The sequence below is a fragment of the Pteropus alecto genome, unplaced genomic scaffold (assembly GCF_000325575.1).
Source record: "Pteropus alecto unplaced genomic scaffold, ASM32557v1 scaffold195, whole genome shotgun sequence".
NCBI lineage: Eukaryota > Metazoa > Chordata > Mammalia > Chiroptera > Pteropodidae > Pteropus > Pteropus alecto.
In genome coordinates, this window is record NW_006438073.1 from 2,821,950 (window position 1) to 2,848,170 (window position 26,221).

At 38.6% G+C, this 26,221-nt stretch overlaps 1 protein-coding gene across 6 annotated transcripts in view; it reads left to right on the forward strand.

Moving 5' to 3' along the window:
• ARID1B (AT-rich interaction domain 1B) overlaps positions 1–26,221 on the forward strand; it is a 341,059-nt gene that overhangs the window by 58,647 nt on the left and 256,191 nt on the right. For all 6 annotated transcript variants that reach the window (XM_015591903.2, XM_015591900.2, XM_025049064.1 and 3 more), the window contains exon 2: positions 8,022–8,171. In XM_015591903.2, the coding sequence (XP_015447389.2) occupies positions 8,022–8,171 (150 nt within the window). The remainder of the gene's footprint in view (positions 1–8,021; positions 8,172–26,221) is intronic.

A 26,221-nucleotide genomic window follows, 5' to 3' on the forward strand; every position in this document is an offset into this window, starting at 1 on the left:
TAAAGAATGTGCCACTTTACAAAATGGATAATAATATTCCAGAACTTGTTACCCTCAAGAGGTGTAGCATGAACTAGAATTGTAAATTAATTTAAGAAGGGTATAAGTAAATTCATGGATAATAGACTGGTAATGATTATGAGAAGGGAATAAAGGCTGTTCGGGACGTTTTCCAGAGTTTTGGAAATTGAGGTCATGAGAGGCACTACCATTTAGTTCCCACAGTCATGTAAAATATTCACTCTTCTGAACATCGGTCTGACCTAATATTCATGTAAGCTGTGGTCTGCTAAAAATAGAGCAGTTGGACTTTTGTAAGCAATTAATTGTAAAGAGATCTGAGAGAGATTAAAGCTATATTATTGTCACTTATTTATGTTTATACAATCTTATATTGTATGTACCTGTTAAGGAAGTTTTGGAAAACAAATTTCTTATGAAAAAAAAAATTCTGATGATAAATGAGAACTTTTCAACTTTGTTTCACAAAATCAGAAAGTAAATTTACTTTTTAATATGAATTAAAAAAAAATTTTTTAAGATAAAGGAGAGGGTAAAAGTAGCCCAGATGTGTTGGTTACGTTTCTGTCTATAGACTAACAGCAGTATCTGTGGCCCGAAAGTTAGGGACAAGGGCATAGAACGGAGGGGTAAGTGGGCTCCCTAGCAGCACAAGCTGCCTAATCTAGCTTGTTTTTGTTGTTGGTCATCAGGCCTGTTCTGGAGTTTACGATACTGTTTGACCCTTGGATACCTTGCCAACTCCTTCTTCAACCGCTGGTTGTCTTTTCTGTTACTCAGTGGAGGCTGGACAGAATTTAAAGGAAGTTATTAGCTTTAGTGTAACAGTGCATACAGTAGTGCTCAGTCATATACTTGTTGATATTGTTTCTCATTTTTCAGGCATGAAGGAGTAATTTCAGGAAATTGTGGGTTTTTTTCTTCCTTAGTCAAGCTTAAGGATAAGATTTTTCTTTTTTTAAAACAAGAAAGTGAAAAAAAAAACCCCACCTAAATTGTTTATAAGTCTCATTTGGGAACTTAGCTTAAGGGACTGTAGATTGTGGAGCAGTTGTAAGATCTTGACCTTGTAAACTTTATTTATTACCTTCTAGCACATTATTTTTGACTGGACATGTTAACATAATAAAATTTCCTCATGCAGTTGGTTCAACCACACGTTGGCTTAGCATCTGAATTCCTGGCTGTGGGGAATTTTCAGTCTGTCTCTTACGCATGAAAAATAGTGTTTGATCTTTCTGTGAAATTGGAAGCCAGCAGAATTTGCCACAGTAATGACTAAAAATGTAGCTATTGTGATCTTATGATTTTTTAAATGTTTTCTTTTGCCTTTTTCTTTTATAGAATTTACCTGGAGGGGCTCAACCCTACAATGAAAAATAAACAAATAAATAAAAATTAAAGAGGTTTCTGCTGTTAAAGATAAATTGTTATAATATACTTTTTGATAATGCTTAGAAAGACAGCAATAAATAATCTAAAATAAATTGCATTTTGTTCTAGATTCATGAAAAACACTGAGTTGGTTTAAGAAATGATAGATAACATTTTGGTATGTATTCCTCTAGGCTATTAATTCCTTACATACCACACGTAAACAGATTTTCATATTAAAAATTAGCATATGTTATATATATTGTTTTATACCCTCAACCCCTTAAGTCTCACCTCAGTAATCCATGGATGGACCTTCTTGCTATTAAATACATATTATCTACAAAGAGATTCATTAATTTTAATGACTCTATACTATTCATTAATTTTAATGACTCTATGCTACCTTTGTTATTAAGTATCTAGACATTCTGTCAGTATTTTTTAAAGTTGTTATTTACGTACAATAAGATGCTTAGATCTTAAGTGTACACAGTTTGATGAGTTTTGAGATATGTATATTCATGAAACCACCACCCCAATTAAGATATAGAATATTTTCATCACTCTCGGAAAGTTTCTCATGGCTCTTTCTAGCCAGTCCCAGTATCCTACAACCACTGTTGTGATTTCTATCACTATAAATTAGTTTTGCCTGTTTTTGAACTTCATATAAACAGGTTATAGTGTGTTGAATTCGTATACATTTAATACAGTCCTTGCAACAAAAGAAAAGATAGAGAAATTAGACTACATCAAAATTCAAAACTTTAGTGCATTAAAGACACTCACAAGAGAATAGAAAGGCTACTGACAGAATAGAAGATATTTGCAAATCACATGTAACTTAAAGGATTAATATCCAGTATATATAAAGCACTCCTACAACTCAACCGCAAAAACCAAACAACCGAATTAAAAAATGGGCAAAGGACTTGAATATATCTTTTCTAAGTAAGATAAATAAATGTCCGATCAGCATGTGAAAAGAGGCTTTAATCATTAGGGAAATGAAAACCAAATCCACAATGACTGTGATACCACTTCATACTCATCAGGGTGGCTATACAAAAACAAAATTTTAAGGATTGTCAAGAGTTGAGAAATTGGAACCCTGTTCACTGCTGGTAGGAATATAAAGTGATACAGGTACAGTGAAAAACAGTATGGCAGTTCCTCAAAAAATTAAACGCAGAACTACATATTATCCAGCAGTTTCACTTTTGGGAATATAGCTAAAAAAAAGTGTAGGCGTAGACTTGAGCAGATAGTCGTATTCCCATTTACATAGCAGCATTATTTACAGCAACCAAAGGTAGAAATAGCCTAAGTGTCCACAATGGATGACTAGATTTAAAAAAAAAAAAAAGTGTATACTTACAATAGAATATTTTTTAACCTTAAAAATGAATGAAATTCTGATTCTGTAATATGAATGAACCCTGAAGGCATTATGCTAAGTGAAACAAGCCTGACACAAAAGGACAAATATTATGTATATGTGAGGTACCTACAATAACCAAATTCATAGAGGCAGAAAGCAGAATAGTAGTCACCGGAGGCCGGGGGGTGGGGGTGGTGGGGAGAATGGAGGGTTATTGTGTAATGGGTAGAGTTTCAGTTGGGGATGGTGAGGTTCTGGAGGTGAATTGGTAATGGTCGCACAGCACTGTGAATCTACCTAATGCCACCGGACTAAAATTAGTTAAAATGGTACCTTTCGAGTGTATTTTGCTACAGTAAGTAAAGAACAGTAGGTATTTAATCTGGAAGGCTGGAGATACGGAGAGGAGCGCTCATTCCATTCACTGGCATGAAATTAGCATGTTAGAATTTAGTGCGGGGCGTTTTACCTGTATTAAAAATGCCTGTGATAAGTTTGGGCCAGTGGAAAGTTTTTTTGTTGTTGTTCTTAATTTTTAATCTTAAATTGTTTTTCTCCAAAAGGAGGGATCAACTGACAACATAAATAGATATAGATAATCCAGAGGTGACAGATGCATATGGAAACTAAGGTATATTTTTGTACCATGACTTCCAAGCTCACATCAAGGAGGTTATAATATCTGTTCCAAATGTTTTTATGAGCTTTTGTGGAGCTAGAACATTGGGCTGGACCAGGGTGTAGCTCAAGGCAGAAAACTCTTAACATTTATATGTCAGTGGTGTGTGATTTATAGCATGTGAGTTATATACTTATTCCAGGAGGTTTAGTCAGCAGTATTCATTGAGCTTTTACTACAGGCCAGGAATTCTGAGTACAATGATGAACTAAACTGCCTAGGCTCCAACTCCTTTGGAATCTACATTCCAGTGGGTGTGGTGGCAATGTGCTTGTTATCAGATAAATTTGAGAAATCCCAAATTTAAAGGTAAATGGGCTTCTTAACTTTTTAAGTATTTCACAGATCCTTTAATTTGCTAATATGTTCTTTCAGTATGTTTATTTTTGACTATAGAATTCATTTGCATGAATAATTTGCCAGATAACTGTCTCCTTTAGGAGCCATAGAGAACTGGCATTAAAGTCCTTCCTGTCCAAGATTTACCAGTCTACAGGAAATTTAGAAAACCGTAATGAAGTCTTCAGCTTAGTCCTGTCCCAGGGGAAAGTTCTGGCCCAGGTGAGGACACCTGGCATAGTAGTCCGGCGTGGGTCTCTGGAGCAAAGTCTTGGCTGGGCCTCTTTAAATAAAGCAGCAGAGCCGGTGCGGTTCTCCCCACCCTCTCCTGGGGCTTCCTCCTGCCTCGTGCCTCTTGCTTTTGAGGGAAGGAGTGGTGGTCGTGGTGGTGGCATGTGAGATATGGTGGAGGTGACATTTTTATTTTAGAATTTTAAATTATGAAATAATTTAGGCATGCAGGAAAGTACAGAAACAAAGATAATGGACACTTGTGTAACTACACCAGGATCATAGATGTTAACCTTGCCATATTTGCTTCATCTTTCTTTTTTTTCCCAGAGGGAAAAAATGCAAGGCTGAAGCTCTACATCATCTTTCCCCCTCTCCCCTCCGCAGAGTGTTGTATTTCCTTTTCAGTGCCTGCTTTTGTACTTTTACTGTATTATAAACAATATTTACTATTTTATTTACTAAAATTTATTCAGATGGTATCACACTGCATTAACCTTTTGTGGCTTTCTTTTGAAACTCAGCATTATATTCCTTAGATTTGATATGTGAGTCTTACTTCTGCCTTATTAATTACTGTGTAGAAATCCATGGTATGAATATAGCAGAGTCTAGTTTTTCCACTTACGTACTGCGTTAGAGTTTGATTGTGCCCTCTTTCTGGCTCTTGTAAACAACACTACATTGAACATCCTTCTGGGGACACACGTGTTTCGTGGCTGTGTACTTACAAGGGAAGTTGCTGGGTCATAAGTCAGTACACCTTTAAACAGTGGGGAAACTGCTTTCTAAAACTTCTTTATAAATAAAAAGGAGAAGATAAACCTTGATCATTTCTTCAATGTTGAAATATGAGCAGAAAGTTCAGGGCAAGGTAAATAAAAAACAGGGCCTTGAGTTCTGTACATTTAACGTGATACAGAGATGTGAAAATTAACGCTCAGATCCTTTGAAAGGCATCGTAGCCTGAGCTCTCAGCGCTTGGTTCCTGGCACGCAGCAACCATAACTCTCGGTAAAGTTGCACGCACATCAAACAGTCTGGTAATCTTATTTACCCCGAATATGGTTGAGAACTGACAGATAAACAAGAAGACTCTCAGTAGCCAAAATTGATCTTACAAAACTTGAGGCATGTGCCTCCTCATGGACTGGCCCCCCGGGCCTTCGTAATCTTAACAGCGCAGTGGATTTCTCAGTCCTCAGCAGAGTCCGTTGAGGCTCGAGGTCAGGGTGACGAGCAGTGGCTGAGTGCCTTGATGGCATGAGGGAGGACAGCGCAGTGAGACCGGACTCGTCCTCCGGGGCTTGTGCAGACAGCTTGCGGCAGTAGCTCCGGGGCCGACTGTGTTGAGGGCTCAGCCTGTCAATTTATGTTTCATGATAATGATGATTTGGTTTAAGATTTCAGAAAATCATATAATAGGTCTTTGAAAGCCTTGCATCTAAATTGATTAAAACAAAAACAGTATTGATCATGAAAAAATTAGACTTTAGTCCCAGACAGCTGAGGTATTATATTTAAAAATTGGTTTTTAAAGGTAAAATTTAGGAAATAACTAATACTTTGGAGCTAACACTATAACTCGTAGTTTAATATAGTTTATATTAACTTAGTTTAATTCTTATAGAATTTCAAGTAGGATTGTTATATTGCTGACTATAATATTAATACAAATTAATAGGTAAGGCAGCCCCATTTTACAGATGGAGATGTAGGACAGATATCACTATGTGCTTGACCATATTCATACAACTGAGGTACATGAGGGCTTGGATTTAGATTTTATGCATTTCTAACCAGAGATTCTTGAGCTGAACTAGAGTTCGCCATCGTGGCTCCCAGGTAAGGACAGTGGCTGGATGATGAGCACTGGGCTGGGTCGTGCTTTGTTATGAGTTATTTCATCCTAGGCTCGTGGAGCAGTTGAGGTGCCAGTTAGGTGGGCATCAGGTGAATGAGACCATAGCTCTAAAAGCAAACAGGTTTTTAATTGTGGAAGACAGTAATAAAATCTACCAGGCAGATGTGTTTGATTGTCTCCCCTCTGAAGGTTGCCGTGTTCTGCAGATGGTTGCTCTGGCTCCATTGAAGATTTGCTTATACTCTCACCCGCCCCCACCTGCCTCTCAATCTGCCTCCCCTGCACCCTGACCTGCCCCCAGACTTTTCAGAGCTGAAGTAGATAGTTAAGGATTCTGGTGCATTTGTGACTGCTCTCATGTTAGTCGTCTCTGTTGTCGTCTTGCTTAAGGAACCCCCTCCCCAGACAACACTTCCATATTGTGTGCATGGGTTTCTGTAAACCAGAAAGTCAATATATTAAAGCGCAATTCAGAGGGGAGTTGCTGGCTCTGTTGACTGAGCTTTACAGTCATTTTAACGCTGGCAAAAGTGTTATCCTAACTGCTTCAAATCAAACTGCAAAGATGCTTGTGTGAAATATAGTATTAGATATCAAATCAAACATATGGGTGTTGAACGGAGGGATATGTGTTGTGGTAGTATGGTATTCTAGCATGTGGAGTTGTATTTTATGGAAATTCTTTGGCTTGGCTTATGGCAGGGACATACATTCATTATGAGATATCAAGCTGTAAAATAAATAAAAGCAAAGAATTCAACTGTGCTGTTAAATGGTTTTCAGTACAAACTTGTCTGCTCTACTAACTAAGGGTCTGTGTGATGACAGGTACTTGTGATCCATTGTGGCCAAGTATTTTGTGATCATTGCTTATTATAGGTCTTGAAAATAATCTCAGTTGGGTCAAAAAGAATATGAACTTTATAAGTTTTTGCATTTTTTCCTTCATTGTATGTGTTATGAATTGCTGTGCTAATTGGGCTTAGAGGCAAAGTAATAGCTTCCTCCTTTTACCATTTTCTCCTTTTCTTCATTCAATATCCTATACTCAGTTTGTTTTTTAAGTGTGTATCTGGAACTAATCACCGAATTAAGTGTGTGGGCTTATGGGGTTCGATCAGGTTCTCGGAGTTCTCAGGGGGACCGTATTGCGGTATTAACAGACTGACTCCACCATTCTAGTCTCTGGAGTGCTTTTGCCATCCTGGTATCTTGTTTTTCCTTTTCTCTCCTGCTCTATCTCCCAATTAGAAAAAAAAAAAAAAAAAATCAGTAGATTCCTCATTTGAAAAAAACATTTAAAAATACCATCCATGGTATATTTATTGCATCAGGAAGAAGGACTTGCCTTTGAACAATGATTTCAAGGATTTTTAGCTCATGTGAATTAGAGATGGAAAAAGCTCATTTTAGACTATATTTTTGTCTATACTCTTGGTTTTTGCAGCGCAGTACACTTTGCTTTATATTATCTGTTTTATCAACTGGTAAAATACTATCCTTGAATTAGATATGAATATTTCTCTTTCAGGAACTCATATTCATGGTTATATTGATAATCATAGTATTCTAAAAATATTTCTTTTGATTGTAAAGCAATGTAGTTCCTTTTTAGCAAAACTCATGGAATTGCTGGTACAGAATGTGCTACAACTGTAATTGGGGAGTTCTGACTTTAATTGAAACAAACATGCACCCTGTACATGCACCCAGACCACAGGCATCCTACAAAATACTAGTTAGTGAACTTGGACTGTTGGAGTTCATTTCCATTTTGAGTGTTGTATTAGTATGGATTAACATAATGCTTCTTCAACTTTCTTAGCAGAGGCTATTTTTTAATGTCAGTATTAGAAGCTTTTTTTCTCCCCACTGGATTTTTATGTGGTTATCAATATTTGATATCTGATAAAATGTTATTTTTTTAAGTAAAGTCAAATTATCTTTTGACTTAATTGATAGTATGTGAACAGAAGGCAGTGCGTCGGTTTTTGTAAGGGAGACAGTATTGAAAATATTGAACTCAGTTGGCAAAGAACCCACTTCATGTTGCTGAATGGAAACCATATCTGAGTTCATTGAATTACGCTTTTTGACCTTCTCACTTTCTTTGCCCGACTTTTTGACAGATGCCACCTCAGTATGGACAGCAAGGTGTGAGCGGTTACTGCCAGCAGGGCCAGCAGCCTTATTACAACCAGCAGCCACAGCCTCCACACCTCCCTCCGCAGGCCCAGTACCTGCCACCCCAGTCCCAGCAGAGGTACCAGCCGCAGCAGGTGAGCTCAGCTTCTGCCCGCCAGGCCACTGTTCTGTCCTCGAGTCGGTGTTCGAAGGCCAGACAGGGCTTCAAGACATTTTCTTGTGCCATTTTGAAAATGCTGTTGTCATTGGGAAAAACATGTACTTTGAGAAAAATGCAGAACTATAACCTAAACTGTTTGTTTATGGATGAATGTTTGAGATTGAAGGGTGGGAAGAATGACTAGTTTAATAGCTTCTTACCCTACTGGGTAGTGATAGAAAATGTCAGTCCTTTCATATTCTTTGTCATTTGTGTTCTGAATCTTTCAAGAAAGTGCTCTGTCACTTTGAGGCGTATTCAGGAAAATGGTTTTATTGATCATTTAATCTTGCTAGTTGGCACATTCATGATATTTTTATCTTCAGCTTTTTATTTTTGGATTTTGTTTTAATGCTGTGTGCCACTATATCAAGACTTTGTTGCTTTTGGCAGTGTTATTTTTCTTAAACTAGCTTATAAACAGATAATCACTTCAATTACACTATATTAAAATACTAAAGAGAATCATGTACTTTATATTAAACAGTTTCTGCTTTAAATTAGTCTCATTAAATAACTCTTGTAGGTTATTGGGCTATATATTTCAGCTTACATGACTTATAGAAAAGTAGGACATATGTATTTGGTAAAATGATTCAATTTCATCTTGTTTTAGAGACTGCCACTGAATGATATTGAAAGCCGTGTGACTAGGGACTCTTACTTGGAATCCAGATAGAACTTCCATAGCACCTGCAGCCATAAGCATCATATGTGAAGCTCCACTTTAGGTTTTCCTCTGCTTTCTCTTTTGTGGGTTGGGGTGATGAAGAGGTAGGAAGACCGTGACATTGACAATTCAGTTCTTAAAGTGCTTCTTAGACATTTTGAAGAGATTGTTGATGCTAAGTAAAACATATAAATATATGAGGCTTAATGTTACCCATTCTGCTGATTTCTTAAATATTATCTTGAGATCATTGGAGTCCTTTCACATGGGACTTTTAATTAAGAGTTCTAAAGGGAGTTTATGACTTTAAACAAAACATGTTAAATCCTGTCTTTTGCATGTATGTTTTCAAAATTTTGATATTATATAAAGAGCTTTATAGAGGTAGGAATGTACATTATTTCTGAGTTATTTGGTCTAGTATTGTTAAAATGTGGGAAAATCAAAACACCTCTCGTTTCTGTTTAAGTGAGAGAGACCGGTATCTGGGTTTGTGATGTGTAATTATAGGCTTTTCAAGAGCTTTTGGAGCCTTATTGAACTTCTTTGTAGACATAGAATATTTTGTCGTGTGATCAGAATTTAAGGATTAAATAGAGAGATTACACTATTCATTTTACTTTAGTGTGCTAAGATGAATCTCTGATTATAAAACCAATTTGATTAAGGATTCTGAGTGCCTATCATTTCCTTCAAGACCAAGCTCAAAATTTACTTCCTTTATGAAGCAGTCACTGATGACTTCTACCACAATTAGTTATTTAATATCCTTCACATTTAAATATTTAAAGCATACTACAGGTAAAAATCTTGGTTTAATGAATAGTATTTTAATGGGCTTAGTTTAGATCTGTTCTATGATTTGATTGATACTACCGTGATTTTATTGATTTGAATACAATAAATTATATGGCAGGAAATATTATATAACCATGATTTTTAACATAAGTATTTTTGTTGTATATGCTGTGGAAAACCAAACATTCTTCAAAGTATGTTGGAAATATTGTCTTGTTTTCATATTCCCTAACTATAAAATGTCTATTTTTTAAGTTTCATTAAACTCCTGTGGAACAAAAAGTGGAAGCTGGAGACATTTTAGGTAGCCTAATCAGAGGGTCTGGTTCGTTTTTTAGGGAGTTAGGTGTTCAGATTGATTTAGGAAGTTTCTCTAAGAAACAAGATCTTGTATTTTAGATATAGTCAGCACCTCCAAAAACAGAATAATTCCCCCTAGTCTTTTCCAAAACAAAGTAAAAAATAACCAGTATGCTGGAATATTTTCAAAATCAAGCTGAATTTTAATAAGAATTTATAATACTGATTTCACATACATTTAAAAACCAAAGAAACTCAACTATATTTAATGTAGTGTAGTTTTTTATAACAGACAAAACATTCTTTTCTGCAGAGTTTCCTTTTGTTTCCAGACATAGCATGGTAGATTTTATATAAGGCAATCAGTCAGTCAGTCAGTCAGTCAGTCAGTCAGTCAGTCAGTCAGTCAGTCAGTCAGTCAGTCAGTCAGTCAGTCAGTCAGTCAGTCAGTCAGTCAGTCAGTCAGTCAGTCAGTCAGTCAGTCAGTCAGTCAGTCAGTCAGTCAGTCAGTCAGTCAGTCAGTCAGTCAGTCAGTCAGTCAGTCAGTCAGTCAGTCAGTCAGTCAGTCAGTCAGTCAGTCAGTCAGTCAGTCAGTCAGTCAGTCAGTCAGTCAGTCAGCATATCCTTGTGTCTTTTGTCAGTGTGATTGATGTAGAAGGTAATTTAAGGGTTCCGTTAATATACCTCACTTTGTGTCTTTAACATTTTTAAATGCGTAATGTTTTGAATAATCAATACATTCATATGTTTCAAAAATTAAAGAGTACAAGGAAAAGATATAGGTGAGTCTCCCAGCACAGTTCTCTTGCCTGACTCACCACTCACCTGACCCTTTGCTGGTAACCACTTTATCAGTTTAGTGTATGTCTTTCTGGAGTTTGTTTATACAAAGAATTAAAATACCATATATTAATTTTTTCCCAAATGGTGGCATACTACAACATATATGTACTCTTCTGTTCTTGTCACCCCTCCCCCACTCATATATTTTTGTAGATCTTTCCAAAGGAGTACATAAAGTAATTCTTCTTCATATTTTGATTCCATTTTATGGACATACCATAATATATTTAACCAGTTATATTTTGGTGAGTATTAGATTTTTTTTTTAGTTACTTGCAGTTTTAGTGGTACTGCCATGATAATTTTTGAATATGTGCCATTTCATAAATGTGCAGTTGTATCTGTAAGATAAATTCCTGGAAATGACACTATAGTATCGACATGTATATACAATTATAATTTTGGTAAATACTGCCAGATTGTTTCTCATAGGGGTTGTACCAATTTGTATCCCCACCACTGATGTGTCAGAGTACCTGTTTCCTTACATATGTGCCAGTTGCATGGTTTTATGACGTGTCTGGATTTTTGCCAATCTGATAATGTAGTTTCACTTTGCATTTATCTTGTTATGAGTGATGGTTGAATATCTTACATATTTAAAAGTATGTTTCCTTTTTTTTTCCCTGGACTGTAAACTCATATCTTTTTATCTTGGAATTTTGTTTAGTTGATGGTCTTTTAAAAATTGATTTATAAAACTATATATTAGGAAGACTGGACCTTTGGCGATTTGAGTTACTAACTCATCTTGTCATTTGTCTTTTGACATTAATTATGGTATATTTTTTGTTCGGTCATGCAGAGGGACTTTTAAATAAAATTTTTTTTTTAGTCAATTATCTTCTTTTATGATCTTTTGATTTTACTTTTAGTGGTAGTACGAGCCTTCATACTTCAAAGTTACAAAAGAACTCTTCCATGTTATTTTATAGTATTTTCATAGAATTTCTTTTTACATCTTACTCATTCTGATCTACGGAGGGAGGTACGATCCACCTTAATTGTCTTTTCCTAGATGGCTGCTTGGTCGTTTAAGTACCTTTCCCTGTGCAGGTTATTTTATTAGGGCTCTCCAGAGGACCAGAACCAGTAGGATGTGCATAATGTCTACACATCCCGTCTGGGTGTACACATGTGATTGGTAAGGATAAAGAAATTTATTTTAAGGAATTGGCTCACATAATCATAGAGGCTGGCAAGTCCACAGTCTACAGTGTGTGCTGGCATGCTGGCGACATGGGAGAGCCAGTGTTGCAGTTCTTGTCCAAAGGCTGGCAGGCTGGAGAACCAGGTGGGCCCGTGTGAAGATGGAGTCCAAGGGCAGTCTGCTGGAGAACTCCCCCTTGCTTGGGGAGGCTGGTCTTTTTGGACTGTGGAGCCCTTCAGCTGTAAACCTACATTATGGAGAGCGGTCTGCTTTGTTTAAAGTCACTGACTTAAATGTTAATTCCATCTCTAGACACTCCAAGATGACACATAAAATTAACCGTTACAGTTATCTTTTCCCAAATGATCGGAGATGCCACTTTTATTAGCTGCTGAATTCCCTTAGGTGCGGTGCGTGGGTCATTCTGAGATTTTTGTTCTTTTCTATTGGTCCTTCTCTTAGTGCACCAGAACTGTGTTGTTGTTTCTCATTCTTTAGTATCTGGTAGGGTTGCTACATATTCATTAGTCTTCTTTTTAGGGTTTTCTTGGCTATTTGTGTTTGCTTATTTTTTCATATAAACTTTTAATTTCTCACCATGCTTTTTTCTAAGAATTTTGTCTTTTTGTTGTCATTATAATGGGGTCTTTTTTTCATTATATCTTTTTCTGTGAAACAGATAATACTTATAAAAGAATGACAGTAGGACAAACAGAAGCACCACATTTAAACAGTGTCTGCCGCGTGGAAGCCGCTGACCAGGACCAGGAACTCACTCGTAGTAAACACGTCGGCTTTGTTATGCTTGGGTTGTGCCAGCCAGGCCAGGAGGACATACTCTGGGGAGCCTCGGGCTCCGCGGGAAATGGGGCTGGGACGTGTGCTAGATGGCTCTGAGAGGGACTGGGGATTAGGGATTATGTCCCCAGTACTGCTCCTGTTCAAAGGGGGGATCCGTGACCTTCCGTTTGAGTAGAGAAGCCTCTAAATGGGTCTAGCCCCAGCCTCGCCGGTGACATCAGCTGCCTTCCAGCATGGGCTGCAGAGACATTGTGCAGAAGACAAGCCTTCCACTTTGCACTCTGTCCAAATTCCTCACCCACAAAATCTGTGAGCATAACACATGCTGGTGGCTTCAGGCCACTGAGTTTGGGTGTTTCGTTACACATCATTACTGACCAATGTGGTCTGAATACTTCATAGGCGATGCCGTGAGCGTAACATCAAGGTAAACATGTTTCCTTGTCCCACAACAGCATTGTTAAGATTGAATAGCGGATTCAGGTGCTGATGGCCTCCGGGACCACTTTAAATGGAATTTTCTTCGTGAGGTTTTGCAGACCACACCAATACGTGTTAACTTTGACCAGAAACCCTGGTGATGGTTAGCCCTGTGGTTGCTAATTCTCAAAGGAGCTGTTTTTAAAATTCCTTCTACTTCTGAGTGTTACTTTCAGGATCGGTATTTCTCTTTTCTCTTTAATGGGTTTTCTTGCTCTTAAGCGATGGGTGTAGCCCTTCTCAGGCCCTCTATGATTGGAGAGGTACTGTCTCTTAACTTTTCTTCCCTTTCTGGCTACCACCAGCTAGAAGTGTGGCAGTCCCCACACTGCTCCTTTTTTCCCTGTTCCCTGTGTAGTGGGCAGCGGAAGGTTAAAGTCCATAGCAGAAGGCAGGTCCTGTTGCTCTTACTTCCATGTTCTTGATTTACTTTCTGTATGTTTCCGGTTTTACTCATATTCACACCAAGTCTGTGATCCATTTAAAAGGCTTTAATCCAGTATTTTAGACCTTTCAATCAGTAGACAGAGTATCTAATCTGCCATACTGCTGGAACCTGTGCGCTCTCAATATTTTCTAGTCGTTAATTTGTCATGCCTTATATAGTTTGAAACGTATAAACATTAATATAATAGATCATGTAGAACATACATTCCCATTTTATAATGGAACTTTTCCAATGCTTTCTTTCTAAATAAAATTCATACATAGTTACCTACACAAAATTTCAAACAAGTCAGAATAATGCATTAACTGTATATGGAAAAGTGAAAGTAGTGTATAATAAAATATTGAATATTTAATTAAATGCTCAGACATGATTACATTAGAAGACTTGTGAAATAGATGTTTGCATATATATAGGATCACTGTGAACTTGACGGCTACAAAACGAGACTGATACAGGAGCGTCATATTAGCAACTCATGTCATAAGCAGGGTTGTCAGTGGTGATATCATCTTTTAAGGTAGTGTGCAACTCTTGGTCAAAGACTGAACAAAACAAAATATAATCTTCCCTCAATACACAGGGTATTTTCATTCCTGGAAAATTCAATATATAATAAAAATATCAGTAGACTGCTCTAAATGTAATGGGAAGGACAACAAGTAATTTATAATAAAATATTGTAAATGTCTACAGTTAGAAGACTGGCAAAATAGAGACTTGCCACCTACATGCGTGTGTAATACCATGAACTCCACAAATGAGTGATGTAGATACGTTGTCGCATGAACAACTCAAGATCGTGACCAAGATTTGAATCCATGGGACTTATTACCATACAGCAGTAAATATATAAAATGAAAATACAGAGCTTTTAAAATAACATGTCCACAGAGTTGTTTAGCAGAAAAGGTAAGTTACCCCAAAGTATGGAAATAGCCTAAATTTTTAAATAAAAGTTCATACATGGGAAAAACCAGTAAGAATGTTATCTGTACTATTAAAACTTTCTTTCTTTTTTTTTTTTTTTTTTACCTTAACTGCATTTTCTAAATTACAATAAACATGTAATGTATATAATATTTTAATATATTGGGTAAAGAATGCCAGGTTAACTAATTATAAAATATAAGAAATTCCCAGTTCCAACAGTATAGTGCAGCAGTCCCCAACCTTTTTGGCACCAGAGGCCAGTGTTCCTGTGAGAATCTAATGCCTGATGGTCTGGGGCAGAGCTGACGCGGTGATGCTGGCCCCTTCCTTGACTCTTTTTCTTTCAAACCTGTCCTGTCTCCAAATTCTGTTCAGAATCTCAGTACGTATTATTAGTTCTTTTGCTTCCTCCTTGGGTCAAGGCATTCTGTCTCTTACTTGCACTGTTCCAGTGGCTCCTAATTGGTCTTTCCGTGCCCTTGTCCACTACAGGTATTCCGCAGCCAGACGCCTTAGAGTGGCTTCTGTTCTGTACCCATCGGGCACTATCCACCCCCCACCCCCCTTTTCGCACTGGCCTCCTTGATGTTTCTCAGACATCACGTGCGCATCGCAGGGCATTTGTACTTACCGTTCCCTCTCCCTGGAATGCTCTTCTCCCAGGTGTCTGCAGGACTTGGCCTTGGAAGTCTTCAAAGAAGGACTTACTTCCTTGAGGTCATTACTCAGGGCAGCCTTCCCTGATGGGAAACATAGCTCTTCCCACTCTGTAAGATAGGCTACCCCGTCTTCCTGTGCTCCTCACTTTGCTTTGCTTTCGTTTTCTCCATAGTGCCAATCGCTATGTGACAAATTACACACTTGTTTTTTTCTTTCCCTGGCTCCGCCTATTAGAATATAAGCTTTATGAGAGGAAGGGCTTTTTGTCATCGTTGTCTCCAGTACCAAGACCAAGGCTTGGCACAAAATAGAAACACAGTAAATATGCCGAATGTTGTTATTGACTTAATCGTTCAAAAAAATCTTTTCTACAGCGGCCCTACCCTTATCCACAGATTCACTTTCCACGGTTTCAGTTAACCAGTGGTTAGACTGCAGTTTGAAAATATTAAACGGAAAATTCCAGAAATAATTCATCAGTTTTAAATTGGTTTCAAGTAGCAGGATGAAATCTGCCACCATCCTGCTCTGCCCCACCTAGATCATGAGTCGTTCCTTCGCCCGGCGTCTCCATGCCGTGTGTGCTACCTGCCCGTTAGTCACTCGGCAGCCGTGTTGGCGATCAGAGTGACTGCCGTGATCAGGTAACCCTTATTTTACTTAGTAATGGCTCCAGAGTGCAAGAGTAGTGATGCTGGCCACTCATGTGACAAGGAGAAGGCATAAAGTGCTTTCAAGTGACACGATGAATGTAGTATATTTTGAGAAACATCTGCATCACTTTTATTATATTGTTACAAATTTTTAAATTATTATTGTCAATCTCTTACTGTGACTAATTTATAAGTCACGCTTTTATCATAGGTATGTATGTATGCATAGGAAAAAGGTAGCAGATATAGAGGGCTTGGTACCATCCAGAATTTCAGGCATTCACTGGGGGTCTTTAATGTACCCCCCATGGGTGGGAGAGTGGGGTGACTGTATTTGGTACATAGTAAGTAAACTTTACAGTGTTGAAGAAGACAAACGTTTATTGCCGGCTATTTAGATTTTATAATTTCTTTTGATGTTGCAGACAGTGCTTTGTTAAACAACTTAGAGGTGACACTTTTGTGCCTTATGTATGCATGTTATGTGTGAGCCCACACACGAAAATGCTACCACCATCTAGAAGCTCCCAAATGGAATTTCTGGATAATAAAACAGGTACATTTTTAAGACTTGGTATATGTTTCCAAATTCTTCTCCAGAGATTTTAACAAATGATAACTCCAGCCAGCTCACTTAAATACATTTTAATATTTTCCAAAGGTTCATATTTTGTTATTTTATTTTTAATAAGGATTCTACGTAATTGATTTTTGCGCCCCAACAATGTTAAACCTTACACAATTCTGAATTAGTTATAGGCTCTCCCTAATGTGGTGCTGCAGTCATTGATTGAACAGATAACAGAAATTTGATTTCATAAAGGAAGGAGTACATAGTTGGGCATTTACAATTTTTGATTTACGGTGGACTCACAGGCTCCTTAAGTATCACAGTTTCTTATTGTTTGCTTCATTACCATTTGTTTCTCTTCTTTGCTGCTGAACTTAGGGGGCAAAACTAGAACTACAGAATAAGAGTCTGCCTGGCTTATTCTTCCTGTCATAGTACAAGAGGGAAATGCACTGCCCATTCATCAAGCATTTTATTTACTCAGCACCCTGACATTTTCGTCTTTAAAAAAGTATTAGTTTTTTAGACTTTAAAGCAAAGAATAGCTATTTGAAGACGTGGTTTCCATTTTAAAGTGTTTTTGTATCCTAGCTCACTTCCTCAAACTGTTTTACCAAATATTTAATATTTTTGTACAGTAGGAAAAATCTTTAATGCTGCAAGTTTTTATTTTTTGTTTTCGTTTCCACTTGCCTTCCATTTCATCAGTTCTGGGTCATAAAGTATTATGTGTGGATTTGTTTCCTATTCACTGTCACCTCTTAGCGAACTCTCATTACCTTCCTCTCTCCTCCTTATACCTCTAGATTCATAATCTTTTTCCTTTTACCTCTAACTCTTGTTCTGCTTTGGATCCATTCTCATAAGATGCTGGAGAAGAGATCCTGTTTTCTCCTGCGGCTCACGTTTCTCCAGGGCCTTCCGCCACTGCCTCCTAACGGGTGCAGCTGTTAGGTGTGAAGGGCATTGTTCCAGGAATCAGGTAACCTGACGGGAGTTGCCTGTTGTGAAACCAGACTGTCTGTTAACACCCTGTGCATTGACAGCGGTCCGCTGCCGATTCGGCCCCACCGCCAGCCCGCGACAGTTGGCCGCCTTGCAGAACCATCTCTCTCTCTTCGTGGCTGGAAATTGCGCTATTGTTTTCAGAGCCAGAAAACTCTTTCTTTCCTAGGAGAAAATTGATAGGAAATGACTCCATACACGTGGGCCCCGATTTATTTAAGAAGGAAAGATAGATCAGGATGGATTTTTAAAAAAACCCTAGTGTAAAGCGGCAAGGGAATTTTAAACTTTGCCTTTTTAGATATAGGTTTTGTTTTTGTTTTTTCCAGCTGATAGAGTTATCCCAGATTCTGAGAGAAATATTGAGTATGATGAATGCATACTCTTCATGGTATAACTTTATCTTCTTATTCTTCGAGCCTTAGGTTTACTGGGAAAATTGCAGAACATAGAATGGTTAGGAAAAGCAAACCGTAACCATTTATTGAACCTCTTTGTGCTTGGAACTGTTTTATATGATGGGAACTCTGTGATTTATAAGACATTGTGTCTGACCTGAAGGAATTCCCAGTCTAATCGACGAGTCGACATGGGCAGATAATGACAGAACAGTGGGAGAGGTGGGTTTTTGCGCTGTGACTGGGTGTTGGTAAAGTATCTTGGAGGAGGTCTTGAAGGATGAGTAGGAGTTTGCTCCCAGGGGAAGAAAAACTAATCTTGGGGTAGGACAATTCCTTGTTAGTGATAATAGAGTTAATGCCCAACCCCGAATTATACTGAGCTGGACTCTCCAGTTGGTTAAATTGTCAAGGTCATTTAGAAGGAATATGTATATCCTGCTTGGAACTGGTGACATATTGCTTTTCCTCGATGATTGAACGTGAAATAAAAGATTATTGCTTAATAAGTTTTTAAAACAGGAAATAGTAGTAGCTCAGCAGGTTACTTATATCAGTGGATCACTGGTCAAGCCAAGTAGGAACTCTGTCAACGAATTCATGATTTGTTAGATACAAGTATTTAAGTTGTAGTTTCTAAAATACTGCTTTAGTCATCTTCATGGTCAGTAATTTCAGAAGAAGATGCAATAAGCTGAAAGTATCTGGCAGATGGGCATTATTTGAAAAGAAGGAGATAGCACTGGAGCATGTGGGTAAAATACTTTAAACTTAAAAATTTGCCACTCGAATAAGTCAGTCAAGGAGTTCGGAAGTTACGTTAAGCACGTTGGTAGCGATCATTGTGGTATAAACATTTCCTTATTGCTGTTATTTACTCTAATCTATGCTTCATGTTATTTATGTGACAGAATGTTAATTTCTAAGCCGCTCATTATTTTTCAACTTTTGGGGAGAATTGACCATGGAAGGCCTGTGTTAAATCGCTGAAGTGCTCATATCGTTTGTTTTATAAAATTGGTTATAAGAGCGAAGACAGGAACACTTACAGTTCATTGCCATTAACTGCTTCATATTTGGATACTAACACTGGAGTCTATTAATTAACTCGATAATAAAAACTTCCGGAATGTAGGTTGATAGCAGTTATTCTTTGTTTCAGAGGAGATTAGTAGTCAAGCCTTGGGTCGTGTGGAGTTTTCAGCTTCCACTCTTGCTGGCCTTGTTTGTAGTTGTCTCAGGCCGTGAACCATCGCGAGGAGGGAGTTTCCTTTTAAGTTTACAGAGCCATGAGCATCTAAGGAGAGAACTTTTAGCATCTGAGCAAGCCCACTTTTAGGCCGATTCTGGTTATTGACTTGGGTATCCACTTAGCTCACTGCTTCTAGGACATGGGCTGCAGCCGCCCCGTGAGCTCAGAGGTGGCGTTAGGGTCTTCTGGCTCAGCCGTCTAGGGCGGGCTCGGGCTGGGGTTGGCAGGGTTTAGGAGGACAGGTATGAGAAAGTAGCAACTTTCCTCTTCAACTTTTTCTTTCTTGGGAGACAACAGTATACTAAAAGCTCAGCACTGATTTTGACGATAGATATAATTTGCTGCCCTAACAGTTTCAGTTCATATAGAATGGCCACTTTCGTGTATTCGTGTTTTGCCTCTTGTTATTCTTGAAAGCTTCTTGAGGAAGTAGATAGAAAAACTAATGAAGAATGAAGAAAACATTTTGAGAATGTTAGAATGTCACTTGACAGGAATGTTTTGTTGTTGTTTCTAATTGCTGTAGAAATCGGGGTGATCCTGTAAGCAGTTGCAGCCATGTTCACCTGGGCCTTTGCTTTTGTAGAAGTGGAAAAAAGCAAGAGAAAAATCCTCAGATTCGATACAGATCTCTTCCAGTAATAAAGCATTTTTTGGCTTTTTGGAGGAGAACTTGCAATAGTGATTGTTTTTATGTTTTGGATTATAATTGGGAACCTAACTGCATTGGATTATACTTTGATAATGCTATTCATTTTCATGTTTAAAATATTTTAAAAAAAATTTTTTCTTTCAAGTTCTAGAATCAAAGGAAAATAACACCAGGAAGTGAGGGATTGTATAGTAATAACAATGTTCTTAATTTCATTTACTTTGGAAAGGGGATGGAAGGTTCTTCCTGGGACAAGCAGCCTGGAGGCCACAGGCACGCCCCCGGCATGGCGCTGGACACACGCTCAGACACCGGGGCGTCTGCTCGGCGGAGTGGGGCCTGTATAGAAAAGTGCAGAAGGTCAAGTCAGCTGGCCGTGACCTATGGTGATAACGGAGGACAGTCTTGCATTGTTTAAGATATATTTTACTAAAAGCTGAAGAACTTCAAAACAAGTCAAGAGCAGGATTTTGTGTAAAAATGAACTAAGCTCCGCACCCCTCCCTGTGTTTATAACAGAGCTGTAATGTGTGAGCTTTGAACGTTTCTTTCTCTTTCTCCTTTTCTCCCCTCTCCTCCATCTCCATCACTAGAGATGCACTATGGAACTGAACCAGGTGTCTGACACGTGGGTGCACTTGGGACTTGTTCTCTAGCTCTTCATCCTGCTTGCCCAGACTCAGCGGGGGGAGGAGCAAGTCTCCCCCTTTGTAGGTGGGGTGTCTGTCTGACTGGGGCTGCATGTGGGTGTGGTGATGTGTGCCCTTCCACTTCCTCTCCTCTCGGGTCCAGTCCCCGCCCCCAGTGGTATTGAGGAATGAGGTTGAGGATAGAGCCGGATAAGAAATTAAGAGTATTATCGAGGCTCATTCTTATTCATATAGTCCTCCTTTCTCGATATTTAAATTCTGACACGGGAATTTTTTTTCCTGGATTTTTTGCTACTCTCAGCTGTCTTCATTTGTCTTTAAATGCTCATTTCAATTTGTTAAACAATGGAAGATAAAGTAAAACATAACACATAAAACAGAAAAGTTCTCCATCAGTTTCTTTGCTTTTAAAAATTCTTAGAGTAGTAAGCTCTACGTATATTGTATTCCAGAAGAAGGTTATCTGCAGATGTTTGAAACATAAGGTTACCTTTAGAATTTGCTAGTGTGAGCAATGACCACTTTTGTTTTCCTGGAAGGTTAACAGAACCAACCCCAGTTCGCTGACTGATTTTGCTCATAGTGCTGGTTTTTTGGGAGAGGCATGGATTCTTTGCATTAATTAGCCTTGGAGGTGAAAGAAGGATATAGATCAAGAAATGAGGTAAGGAGGGGCCAGTAGGTAAGTGTACAGCTGTGGTTTTCTAAAAGGAAACGAAGGGGAATTTTCTGCACCAGAATCACCTGGAGTGTTTGCTCAAGTAAGTTCTTACTCTAAAACTGTTCTTCTTGGGGAACCTGAGAATCTACATTTACTACAGGCAATTCTGATGCGTGTCAAAGTTTGAGAGCCACTGGAGTGCAGAAATACTAACCAGTGCTTTCCATTCTTTGACGGTAGCGTGGACCATGGTTATTATCTCATTCGTTAGTGCTAACCCTGAGAGGTTATACAGCACGTTATGCCCGAATGTGGTGGGTGCAGGTTTGATCCCAGCTCTCTTTTAACCTAAAGGGTTGATGGTTTTCTTTACCACTGTTTATAATAGAGATGGATTTGGCTCCAGAGATAGGCCGATATTCACGCCTTCAGGTCACCGATATGCTGTTTTCCATTTGTTGACCTAGTGTTTTTCAAACTTTAGTGTCTGTTAGAATCACCCAGAAGGCTTGTTAAAACACAGATTCTTGAGCCTCCTCCCAGACTTTCTGATTTTGTAGATTGGAATATGGCCACTAATTTTCATTTCTCACAGGTTCCAGGGTAATGCTGCTGTTGCTGCTGACCCAGGAACTGCCCTTTGGCCGTTCTGAGTTGTCTGGTTATGGTCTCTGGCCCAGCTCACTTGGAGGGCACTCATTCTCTCTCCTGGGCCTAGCGTTCTGTAGCTAAACAGTTAATGTCCTGCACAGCAGGGGACTCCAGGGCCCAGACCTTTCTACCTGGAACATCCTCCTTGCTTTAGAGCAGTGGTCCTCAACCTGCCCTTCTACGGAAAGGCAGGAGGAGGGTTATCCTCAGAATGTCTGTGGGAAGTTTGAGGAGTTTATTTTGAGAAAATGGTTAAATAAATAAATTTTACTTTAATTTTGATATAATTGATGGCAACTCTCAAATTTCTGGAGGTTTTTTTTTCTTCCTTTTTCCCCAAATAGAAATTTAATTGACCCTTTAAAGGTAAAATATTTCCTATAGTCATAGTACACTTCATTGGAATATATATATTTTTAAACTATGAACGAACCTCAGAAAAATTCAGCTTTTCTGTTATTAGAGGAGAAATGTCTCTGGCCTACCTCCTTCCGTTGAAGTTCTTTTAAGTCTCTTTTTCCTCATAGTCTGTACTCTGGAAATGAAAACTGGAATGAGGATGAGAGAATTTCATAGATGATCCATTTTAACCTTTTTTTGAACGTTATTAAAGTAATATATGTTCATAGTAAAAAAAATCAACAGTTTGCATTTTGAAAGCATTGTTGGGACAGTGTAAAAACAACAGAATCTCTCGTTGGCTATCTTTTGTTGTCTTGTTATGGTTCCCCCCCGCCCCACTCCACCCCCCCGCTATTTTTAACGTAGTCTTTTTTACCTTGGGTTCTTTTAGCTTTCATTCAAAGGCATTTCTCGGGGAAGTCAGACCACTTTTTAAAAGTGATTCCTTGTACACATCTAGGGATGGGTTGTCAGGATAGGCTTGAGGCAGGATCTTTCTGGCACCTTACTTTACGCTCATGGTCAAAAACAAACTCTACTTGTTTATACAGCATATGGATTTCATCAGTTCTGTTTAAGCAGGTCGCTCTCATGCCACTTTTGTCCTTCATGCTATTCTTTTAGTTAAAGTATGTGTGTAGAAATGCAAGCTGCATCCTGTCTAGATAACTTCTTACACTAGAATTAGATTACCCGAGCTTTTAATATGTATGTGATTTGGACACTAACATTATTTGGAAATTTTTTAGTAATTATATTTTCATTTCAGTTATTTATATAAAGATTATAATGTCACATGCAGTATTTTTTGTAGCTAATCTGGTTTTTAAATTTATGAAATTACTTTCTTCTCAATTCTGGTAAATCCCATTTTTGGTATTATCCCTGCTGGTTCTTGCCCATTAGCTTTTTGGGGGTTCTTGAGAATTTAGTAAAAACTAAAGATCTTCCCAGAAAAATATATGCATTACACAAAAATTGCTTTAATTTAAGGGGAGTTTTCAAATCCCTTTCACTCCAGGTTAAGAATTTAGGCTCTACATTTGAGTTCCAGCCCCCGAGTCCAGGTCTCTGGCTGGCGTGCCTGGGCCGGTCAGCTCCCTGGTCTGAGGAAGGAGGGGTGTAGGTTTTGGCGTGAGAGTCATTCCTCAGCGAGTGTGAGATCTCAGAGCTGCTTGAGCTGCTGCTGCAGTAAGACATGTAGGCCATTCTTGACTGCGGGAGGATGGGTCAAGGGCCTGGCAAACAGACCTTGTTACTGACACGGTAACATTTCACACTTAGACACTGGGTAATGGCATGTTACCAAAAACCCCACATGGAAGCAATCTCTTAGTTATCAAACTTTAATGAAAATACTACACTGTCTGTAGCCAACAGGTCTCAAACTTTATAAGCAAATTTGGGAAGTTTATTAAAAATGTAGATTCCTGGATCCCAGCCTCAGGTTGAAATTCACCAGCTATGGGGGTAGAGTCCAGAGAATAGTTCTCGTCCAGTGGGAGGAGGAACGGGAAGGTAGTTAAATACATAGACTCTGGGAAAAGTATATACGGGTTCCAATCCCAACTCCACCACTTGCCAACCGAGCGACCTTGGGCAGGTTACTCAACCTCGGTGCCTCATTTTCTTCATCTGTAAAATGGTACTTATTCCATGGGGCTGATGTTTAGACAGAAAGACTTCATTCAGTGAGTAAAGCACTTAGAAGACTGCCTGTCAAACAGTAAATGCTGTCTGCTTTGTAGCTGCTGCTGTCATCAGCATCAAGACCACAAGATCAAGTCCCAGTGGTTCAATGAGACTTTTGATTCTCATTCTTAAGTGTGATTTTAGATATGTAAAATAGGTGATAATTTATCGAACAGTTAAATATGCCAGGCACAGAGCTAGTTGCTTAAAGGTAGTCGCGCCTTCAATCATTTATACAGCTTTTGGAGGTAAGTCTCTATATCTTGGTTTTATGGATGTGGCAAGTAATTCTTAGGTAATAAGTTACAAAGCTGGGAGTGTGTGTGTGTGTGTGTGTGTGTGTGTGTGAGAGAGAGAGAGAGAGAGAGAGAGAGAGAGCGAGAGAGAGAGAGAGGGACGAGAGAGAGAGAGAGAGAGAGAGAGAGAGAGAGAGAGAGACACGCACAAAGCATAGCTGAACATTTACTGTGGCTCATTTAGGTTTGCGAGTTTATTAAAATAGTCTATTAAAAATCTTAATTACTTTAGTTCTTAGCTCTTGAGTATCTTCATATTTCTCTTTGATATCTTAGGAAATGTGATTTTAGGTAACCACCTGGCTTCCCTTCTCACTCTGGACCCCTTCATTGTGTAGGAAGTTCTTGTGAAAGTGAAGAGAAAACAAAGCAAAAGCCTTCCTTGAGTGCCAGCGTAGTGGCCTCCAGGATCCTAGCTGGGCAGGGGACACAGCTGCTCTTGCTGGTGGTGGCCTCTCTGTTCTCTAATCCGCTCAGGGTTCATCTTTACTGCAGCCTCATGTACTGGTAAGTCCTGTGCCATAGCAACATCCTCGTTCGTGGCAAACTACAGCTGTAGTGAAGAATCTGTTGCCAATATTAATGAGACTCATCAGTAAGAAAATCTCATAAAGTAGCTGTGTAAGCCTTTCCTTTTCTAGAATTATTTTTTAAAATCTGGAAATAATTATTTCCTTGAATTGATAGAAAATAACATTATGAATCTCATCTATATATGGTGTATTCGAAGGAATATGGCTTTCATAGAAGCTTAGAATCTGCCTATGGAATAAGCAGCAATAAAAAACAATTTGAGCTTTGGTTATATGATTTTTTAAAAAGCTATAAAATATTTTTGGAGCCAAAGGTAAGATGCAGGAGAAAGTATTGATATGGACTAAGAAGAATTACAGTGATTTGCCATTATTCTAAACAGAGACTAATCATAGGTATAAAACACCCTTTCAGCCTGTGGGCTGTGAGCACTGTGTGCCTAAAGCACTCACAGGGAGTGGAGGAGGGCATCTTACACTGAGCCTTCCCAGGTGAGCTCACTCCAGTATGATGTCTAGAGTCGGAAACTGAACTCAGAAAAACTTATTCAGGATTGCACAGCTGGTGAATAGTCTTGAAGTTGGAATTTGACCTTGAGTTTGTTTGACTCAGAGACTCATGGTCTTTAAAGAGATCTGTGTCTGGAAAAGGCTTGTTGGAGTCAGTGAAATAGGAAGCTGGGCCTTTAAGAGGCAGGACCAAGATAAGGGTAAGAGTTTCAGATGTAGGCAAAGATGGCAGCTGGAGCTGTGATCAGGACAGCTTGATCAAGAGATGAGATTGAGAAAGGATCACTGAGTCAACAATAAGGGCAGGTTTTATCTTGGAGATCTAGGGAGAAATGAGACTGGCAAGGTTAATTTAGTTAAGATTATGGAGAGATTTTTTTTTTTTTTTAAGACAGCTAAGTGTTAGATTAAATAGACAGCAAACATGTGGAAGATAAAATGGGAGGTGTTTAAGAAACTGAAACCGTAAATGATCTGTGCTTAGCGGGCTTCTCGGGAGAGAGGAGATGAAAGGTGAGGGTCCAGTTAGGAGGTTCTGGTAGGCTTTCAGGTGACAGCTGGGGTCAGTGCCACAGCCTCAGCCCTGTGTCTGGGTTCCTGAATTTGTCCTTCATACCATATCCCATTTTCATTTAAGGAATCCTTCCACACATAAGCAGAAGTAGATGGGATCCCCATGTACCCATCACTCAGCTTTCAACAGTTCTCTGGCCAGTCTTGTTGCACCTACACTCTCTTCCCTCACCTCCCAGCTTCAGTACTATTTTAAAGTAAATCTCAGACTTGTATCATTTGATCTGTAAACATTTTAATATATCTCATAAAGATAAAGGGCTTTAAAAAAGAAATGTAAACATAATACAGTTATCCCATTTGAAGTATGATTTTTTCAGACAGTTATCCAGTCTTCAGATTTCTGGTAGTCTCAAATGGAATACATGTTTTTGTTTTCTTCATATCGCAGGGTAGTTTGAAC